Source organism: Peromyscus leucopus, chromosome 9 (assembly GCF_004664715.2).
Source record: "Peromyscus leucopus breed LL Stock chromosome 9, UCI_PerLeu_2.1, whole genome shotgun sequence".
Classification (NCBI taxonomy): Eukaryota; Metazoa; Chordata; class Mammalia; order Rodentia; family Cricetidae; genus Peromyscus; species Peromyscus leucopus.
This window is the reverse complement of record NC_051070.1, coordinates 60,179,455-60,187,742: the sequence shown is the minus strand read 5'-3', so window position 1 is coordinate 60,187,742 and position 8,288 is coordinate 60,179,455. Positions and strand designations below refer to the sequence as shown.

The following is an 8,288-nucleotide window of genomic DNA, read 5'->3' as shown; positions in this document are numbered from 1 at the left end:
TGTGGTACACAGATAGACATGCAGGCAAAACACCCATACAAATAAGATAAAAAGACATAAAATATTAAAGTTTGTGTTCTACCCCATCTTCTACTGTGGTTGGGTTTCCAGTGTATTCCATCCTCCTACCTGGTCTAGGTGAGCTCCTGGTCTCCAATGTCCCCTGTGGAGTAGGAAAACGGGTATCATAGCCACTGCCTTTGTCCAGCATCTCAGTCCTCCTTCACCCTGTTTCTGAGTCGACTCCCTTCTCCCATAGGAAAAATGCACACCCTCCCATGCAAGCTTTCGGGGTCACCCTCTCGTAAAGGGAATACATGTCACCTTTCACAGAGTGGTGCCAGCGAGCGATGGCACATCCCCACAAGGATGCAAGGGGCCTCCATCCCTCACTGAAAATGGACCAGCAACCTAAGTGTTAACTTGGAAACGATAAACTGCTAGAAGAGAATGGTGGAGAATTTAACAAGTTGGGTAGACAGCGTGGGTTTATTATTTTTTTTAATTACACCCCAAAAGCAAAGGCAACAACGTGAAACTATGCAAATGGAATAATCTCAAACTCTAAAGCATCTTTGCTTCAAAGAAAACAACCAGCAGAATCAAGGGACAAACTGCTCACGGGGAGAAAATGTTTGCACTCCATTTATCTGACGAGGAAGTCATATCCAGAATATCCCAGGAACTCAATACACAGTGAGAAAACCTGATGTTTTTTAAAAGGGAAAGTTATTTGAATAGACCTTTCTCAAAAGAGAACACACAAATAGTGTGTTCAAAAAGTATATAAAAAAATTGTGAGTGCCCAGGAAACGCAAGTTGTGTGCATAATAGGGTGTCCCATCACCCCAGTTGGGATGGCTATCATCAAAAAGAAAAAAATCACAAAAGCCAATGAGATCGTGAGGGAGAATGACTCACACAATGCCAATGGGGATAGAACCAGGAAAGGGAGCAGAGTGGAGGCTGCTCAGAGTTACAAGCAGAGCCACGGGATCCAGCTGGCACAGCTGGCACAGCTGGCACAGCTGGACAGAACTGCAACACTATTTTCAGGAGCCATCTGTCTGCACTCCGGTGTTTACTGCAACAAGAGTCACATCAGCAAAGAAACAGAACACACCTAACTCCCTGTCTTTGGAGGGATAAAGAAAATGTGATATCCGTATCATGAATGCAATAAAATAGCACCCCATCATTTAAAAGGGACAAAATCCTACCATTGTCAGGAATGTGGGTAGAGCTGGAGATTAAATACAGTGTTCTGTGACGCCAACCACAGGAAGACCAACACCACATTATTCCATTCTACCCTGTTCTCTCTGGGACATAGACACTTCCCCCGAACTGGCAACTCTCTAGTGAGCTCTTCTCTCATGAAGCTTTTGAAAGGTGTCTGAACATTGTTTTCATCTGCGACAACATGGGTAGAATCGGAAAATGTATGAAGTAAAATCAACCAAGCCCAGAAATGCAAATAGTGTGTTCTCACTCACTAGTAGAAGCTTAAGGAGGCTGATAATCTATGAGAGGAGAGGAGACTGGCCATCACTGGAGGATCAGCTGGAGCGGGGAATGGTGAGGAATGAGAAAGTGGAGGATAGACAATCCCAGTGGGGGAAGAAGTTCTGTTATACAGCATGCCATACTTTTAATATGTCGATTTTTGAAGCTGTCGTACATGTCTACAATGTATTTTAATCATTTCCACCACTCCTCCTCCCTCTAACTCCTCCTAGATCTACCTCCTCTCCCTACTCCTCCCCTCCCTGCCCCTCCCCTCCTTCCCCCCACTCCTAATTTTGTATCTTCTATGTTTTCTTTTTTGCAAGATATGCCTGTAGGTACAGCACTGTCAAGAACATTCTAGGATCAGGCGTGGCGCGCACACCTTTAACCCCAGCACTCGGGAGGCAGAGGCAGGTAGATCTCTGTGAGTTTGAGGCCAGCCTGGTCTACAAAGAGAGTTCTAAGACAGCCAGAGAAACCCTGTCTCAAAAAACAAAACGAAACAACAAAATAAAAACACACACACACACACACACACACACACACCATTCTATGGTGTTCTGCTCAGATTTAAGACCCCTCCTAAGAAAGAAGCGCATGCCTGCTGTGTAAATCTGGCCAAGGACCAGAGTTGGGGAGCTCATAGGCCTCAGGAGTAAACCTACTGCTATTATTTGTCAAAAAATACCAAGGTATCATATTGTCCTCTTTTTACCCATAAATTAGAGCAGCTGTCAGACTTCATTAGAGAAGATTCTTTGTTCAGTGGACAATGGTTAACACAGAAACTCACAACTGGTCAAAATGCAGAGAGGTGACTGTGGAGTTCTCAGCCACAAATGGAACATCTGTGTAACACACACACACACACACACACACACACACACACACACACACACACACACACACACTATACAAGGCTCAGGAATGATTGCGCCCCCAAAAGGAAGGGAAGATATTAAGAGCCAGGGATCAGGGGTGAGGAGGGCAAATTATGTCTTCTGGACAGGATAGGAACTGTCCTCATGAGCTTATGGCAGCTGTGATGATCTGCCTGCATAAGACCTGCCTGAGATCACGCCAGCCAACATTTCCGCACAAAGTGGGAAGGGGTTAATGAGTGCCTCACCCTAACTGAGGGGCTGTGGGGAGCCGACAGCTCCTGGGGGAGGGGGAGTTTGTTTTCTTTAAAGGTGTGGCCCCGGGTAGGTGGATAACCTTGCACTGTAAGTATACAGACAGCACAAAGGGAATGCGATGGGCTATTAGAAAAGATATGTAATATTTAATTAAAGAGTTCAAAGCGCTAGGGGATGTTTGATCATGTTCACAGGAAGAGAGTTGCTAATACATGCTGTGTCCACGTAGCTGATGATAACACAGCCCTCCACAAACAGGCATAAACAGTATATGCCATGTAAAAAAAATTTAATCATGAATTGTGTTTTTCAATAAGAGAATTGGCTAAAGATACTGACCTCTGGTGAAACTGAGAGCACATAGCAGAAGGAAAAGATTAACCATCTGGTTTCCTATTATTAGGTTAATTTGTCACCAAATTTAGAAACTCTAAGGTTTGGAAATATTCCAACAAAAGCAGTTTTTCTTCTTTGCATGTTAAGCTTCACTGACCAGACAGAACCTCAGGCCCCCAGAAGTAAATAAAAGCTCTGCACTTCACCGTCACTGACCACCTTCCACACTGCTGGCCACTCAACCATGAGACCTCATTCCTGTCTGTCTGTCCTCTTCCTCTTTGTAATGATAATGCCGAAAGGTAAGCCGGGAAATGAAGGCAGGAGCAGGGCTTCTTAGGAGGTGTGCGGAGGTCTGCACAGCTATACTTTTGTCCCTTATCACTCAGATGTCAGCACATGGACTTGAGTATCCCAAAGCCCAACATCTTCAGAACTGATGAGGTTCAAATTCAGAATTGAGTGGAGGAATCTTATCAACAAAAACATGGGGCCCAAGAACCCTACCACTGAGAGGGGAAAGCCAAGGTAAAGAAACAGAGGCTGAGAAACTACTTGACTAAAAACTTAAGTCAATAGACTTTTTAAAAAAATGGCTACCACCAGCACCCTAGTCTTCAAGGGAGTGCGGAGATAAATTAACTCATTTTGCTGAGTAGATGGAGCTATACAGTCTATCGGTGAGACGTGTATATAAACACTAGAAGCAAATAAAAAAACTCGGGACCAGAGGAATTATGAAAGTGAAGAGAACGGGAAGTGTCAGTTTTTAAAATGTGAATTGTAAGGTGATAGGAAGCACATAAGAATCTGGTTGCATCCTTGAAACACAAAATTCACACATTTGAATGTTAGTTTATAGAATCGGAATTAAAGCTGCTCCAGTTCTCTTTTGGCTGGTTCGTGCAGATTCTGGTGAGAACTTACAAAATTCACTCCCTACTGCTTTTTGGAAGGAAGGGGGCTTGCTGAGCCTACCTGAGGGAGCAGGGGGCTGGACAGTGGTAACAGCACTGCCCACCACCAGCAGGGTGCCTACATCTCTCTGTCCTCACGGAGAGAGCCCTTCTCCGCTCATCTCTGAGATCCGCTTAGAGCACAGCCAAAGCCTCTCACTTGTGGCTTTGGGCCTAATTTATGAACATCTTCAATATCTAACCTGGCACATAGCTGCACTCTCACAGAGGAGTTTTTACAATCCTCAGTTTATTTCTCAGCCCTAGTCAGAAAGCATGGCTGAGGTGGACAGACTCACAGGAACACGTGATGTAAAATATGATGGTAATTATCTGAACGTAGACGGCACTTTTAGCGGTCATATCCTTCACTGTAGATAACAGAAGCCATGCTCACATGCTTTCACTAAGATCACACATGTGCTTGCAACACTGAACCAAGTCTTGTTTCTACCAATCCATGCAGACATAAAAATGGCAACTGATTTCTGCCAGACTTTTGCCTCAAGGTCTCTTAACTGAGTATTGAGGCAACTAGAGAGGTTCTTTGCCACGTGTGACAGCATTAAAGAACCCAGAGGTTACTAAGCTAGGTGGTATAAACCAAAGGTGTCATTCTGCTATATAAGTTAATTGAACTCAGAAGAGACACTGTGATGGTGGTTATCAGGGCTGGGAGGTGAAGAGAAGAGGACAGGGGGGGTTGATATAAAAATTCAGTTGGACAATTTGGTGGGCAAATTTTATAGATGAGTTCTAAAACCTCCTGACTATGGCTCTTAAAAATGTGAAGAGGTTGGAACTCACAGTAAGTATTCTTATGGTAATAAAACGGAGTACGGAAGGGTTATTGAGGAGGAGGGGAGAGGTGGCCTCCTGCAGAGCTGACAGGGAACTCAGAGGCCTCTGACCCTGGAGATCAGCTTTCCTTTGCTCTCCCCAAATCGGTTGCACTGCGAGGACCGAGTTCCTCAGTGGAGGGGAGCACTTCACATGGCCAGGTCTCTTGTGAACCCAGAACGTCAAAGACGCAGGAAAAGATCAAAGCCTGTAACTTTTATTGTGTTTTTTTTTTTCAATTCTTTTTATTGTTTGAGAGCTTTATGCATGCATATGATGTGTTCCGATGAAACCCCCCGCCTCGTCCCTCCCCTCCAGGTCTTCCTCTCTCCCTCCACCACTTTTCTCTCTCAGCATCATGTGCTTTGTTTTACTTTCATGGATTGATTTCTGCGTCAGCTGCTGTCCCTTGACATTCAGGTGGGCTCTCGGGCACAGGTCTGGAGGTGCTGCAGCAGCAGCAGCAGGGAAGGTGGAGGTGCAGTGTGAGTGTCTGCAAAGACAGCTGAGGGGTGCACAAGGAGGACGGGGGAGGGCAAAGCTGTTGGGGAAGCAAGTCAGGGCCAGGGCCAAAGGTTATCTACACTGGAACCTGGGCCCCGTACCCTAGCCCCTGTGTGCTTTGTTTTTAAAAAGCACTGAGCCAGCTTCTCCTAAGGACCATAAGCAGATGCATGGCTTTTATATAGCATCCACCTTCATCATCAGTGGAAAGAATGACCCTCTGTGGTGCTGGAAAGGCCAGCAGAAGGGCACTGACATGCAGCCTTAGCCATGCTCTCCTCAACAGCCAAATGAATTAAGAAAATATGTGGATATGCTTGAAGAAAACTTCCAGCTCTGAAAAGTGTCTCCATCCAAGTGGCATCGAGTAACTCAGTAAAGGTGTTTCTTACGCAGTCCTGAAGGGGGAGCTGAGCTGGAAGTGGGGTGAACGCTGGAAGCTCAGAGAGACAGAACAGGCCATAGCCACCTCACCTTGCCAATTCCTCAGCTGACCCTGTTTCCTCAGACTGGATGCCCCTGAGTCCTCATCCACAATGAATCTTAGCTGAACTGCTGCTCAAAAGCCTGAAAGCTTAACCAGCCAAATGCTTAACCAGCCAAATGCTTAACCAGCCAAATGCTTAACCAGCCAAATGCTTAACCAGCCAAATGCTTCTAGTTTCTGGTCCTCACGCCTTATATACCTTTCTGCTTTCTACCACCACTCTCTGGGATTAAAGGCTCACTTTCTGGGATTAAAGGCGTGAGTCACCGCGCTTGGCTGTATCCTTGAACACATGGATTTCTGCCTCTGGAATGCTAGGATTAGAGGCATGTGCTATCACTGCCTAACTTCTATGTTTAATATTGTGGCTGTTCTGTCTCTGACCCCAGATAAGTTTATTAGGGTGCACAATATTTTGGGGGAACACAATACCACCACATTTCCCCTTTTTTGTCTAAAATTTAAAAAAGCTTATAACTAATACAAGAAAAATTATATCCAATAAGTATATACAACATACACAGTCAAGATTACATTAATGATGTCTAATCCATTAACATTTGACATATTCAGACAAAAAACTCCATTAATATATTAACAATGTCCAGTCCAGTAACATTTGATAAACTCAGACAAAAAATATCATTTCTTATCTTATTTAAAACAAGTAGTTCCTTTTTTAAAGAAGATTCAAAAATTGACCTTTTATCTTATCATATTCATATTCTCTCTTTTTTCTTTTCATAAAAGTTTCAGTAATCTACCTTTTGTCATTTTTATATCTTCCCCTTTTTCTTTTCAGTGTAGATTCAGTGATCTACCCATTTATCCTATTATTTCTTTATCTTTTTTCTCAGAGTAGATTCAATTATCTACCTCAAATCTATATTCTTTTTTCTTTTTTAAACAAAAACTCTGAATCTAATCTCCTTGTTCAGCTTTTTTCCTGACCATTAACAATGAATAACTTGTAACCAACCATCATAAACAATGACAATTATCCATAAGTCATTGAACGACCAAAAAACACCCACCCCACCTCTTGGGAATATGGACAACGTTGGAGATGAGAACTTATGCATCTAATAAAGATGCTGTTAAAACTGCTTCTTGGTGGAGGTATTGATGCCTTCAGTGAAGGGTGATTCACTAGAGAGGAAACAGAACAAGACATTGTGTGTCCACTAAAGTTCCAAAGACATCTTCTCCATCATGTTAACAGTAAACACTTCCACACACTTAAGATGTACTGCCCAGGGTGAGGACCACATCTCTAAAATCTCACAAGTTAGCCTGCTAATTCCAAGGTGTCAATAAAAAAAAAAAAAAAAAGGAAAGAAAGAAAAAAAGGATACTACTTCTGTATAAGCACATGATCTTTCTGTGTAGACAATATTTGTCTCCCATTCCAAAGCCACCTGCTGGGGTTGGGGCTTCACAGTATTTACAGTACTCTGAAAGTGAATTAACAGTGTTGTCCAATGTCTTCCTGCGCAGGAGAGGCTGGTTTTCTCCCAGGGGAAAAGCAGTGCATTTTTCTGAAAGGGATATGTAAAGACATAGCGTGCACATCCACGGATGACACCATCGGCAAATGCAACGACGAGAAGAAGTGCTGTAGGAGGTGGTGGGTGCTTGAGCCCTACCCAACGCCCATTCCCAAAGCAAAGGATCCTTAGACTGGAGACAACTGCAAGCCCTTCGAACTCCGGCAAGCATGGACACGCTTTGCAGACTCCTGCTTAACCACACTCACCTTCTCTCTTGCCTGTAAATAAATGTCCCGAGTCCATACTTCCTGGTCTCTGCAAGCCTCTTAAAGTTCTTCCAGAAGTTAGTAAAAGGAGTTGAGAGGGGAAATCCCCACACTGCTTCAGGATGTATTGGAACACCTCTGCTCAGTGTCCAACTTCATCACTTTAAAAACAGGTTTGAGAAATTATTTGGGATTTATCATAGCAATACTCTCCTCTCTAAATAATAATAATAATGATACAACTAGAAGAAAATGTACGAGAACCTCATATCTTGAAAATATTTGAGCAAAGTGAGCTTCCAAAAAAAAAAAAAAAGTCAAGGTAGAACTTTAAACATGTGAAGTATGAATCTGAAGCACACAAGGATGGATTGCCTTCCCTGGAATATAAACCCTTTCTCTCATCCGCTCCTGAAAGCATAGCATTTTTCTAGGCTGGGAGTGTAGCTCAGAACCAAAGCACTTGACTAGCCCTGGCTTGAACCAATAAGTATAAATACAATTTTTCACTACTGATGAGTTCTACTTGGAGCATGCATATGGGTAAAAGACTGTCAGTCATGTGATCTTGCTGACACTGCACCTGAGAATCAGGCTGTAATCTCTACTTCCTCCCCCAGGATACAACCTCAAGTAACAGAATCCAAATCCTTAAAATCCAAAAAAAAAAAAAAAGACTACATTTCTTTGTGTTTATTACAAAAGACTAAAAAATTCCTAAATCATATAATTCTGAGAGAACATAACTTTAAATTTCCTTA

General features: G+C 43.2%; 1 protein-coding gene across 1 annotated transcript; it reads left to right on the top strand.

The window, feature by feature from the left end:
* The first annotated feature begins 3,137 nt into the window (after positions 1-3,137).
* Positions 3,138-7,565, top strand: LOC114703345 (beta-defensin 130B-like). The gene is made up of 2 exons (XM_028884129.2): positions 3,138-3,286; positions 7,269-7,565. Exons 1-2 carry the CDS (start codon positions 3,229-3,231, stop codon positions 7,448-7,450), a joined length of 240 nt encoding a protein of 79 aa, XP_028739962.1. The 5' UTR covers positions 3,138-3,228; the 3' UTR covers positions 7,451-7,565.
* Positions 7,566-8,288: the final 723 nt, after the last annotated feature.

Coding starts and splice junctions, on each gene's coding strand:
- LOC114703345 (XM_028884129.2), top strand. CDS start 3,229: ATGAGACCTCATTCCTGTCTGTCTGTCCTCTTCCTCTTTGTAATGATA. Junction 3,287..7,268: donor TGTAATGATAATGCCGAAAG/GTAAGCCGGGAA, acceptor CTTCCTGCGCAG/GAGAGGCTGGTTTTCTCCCA.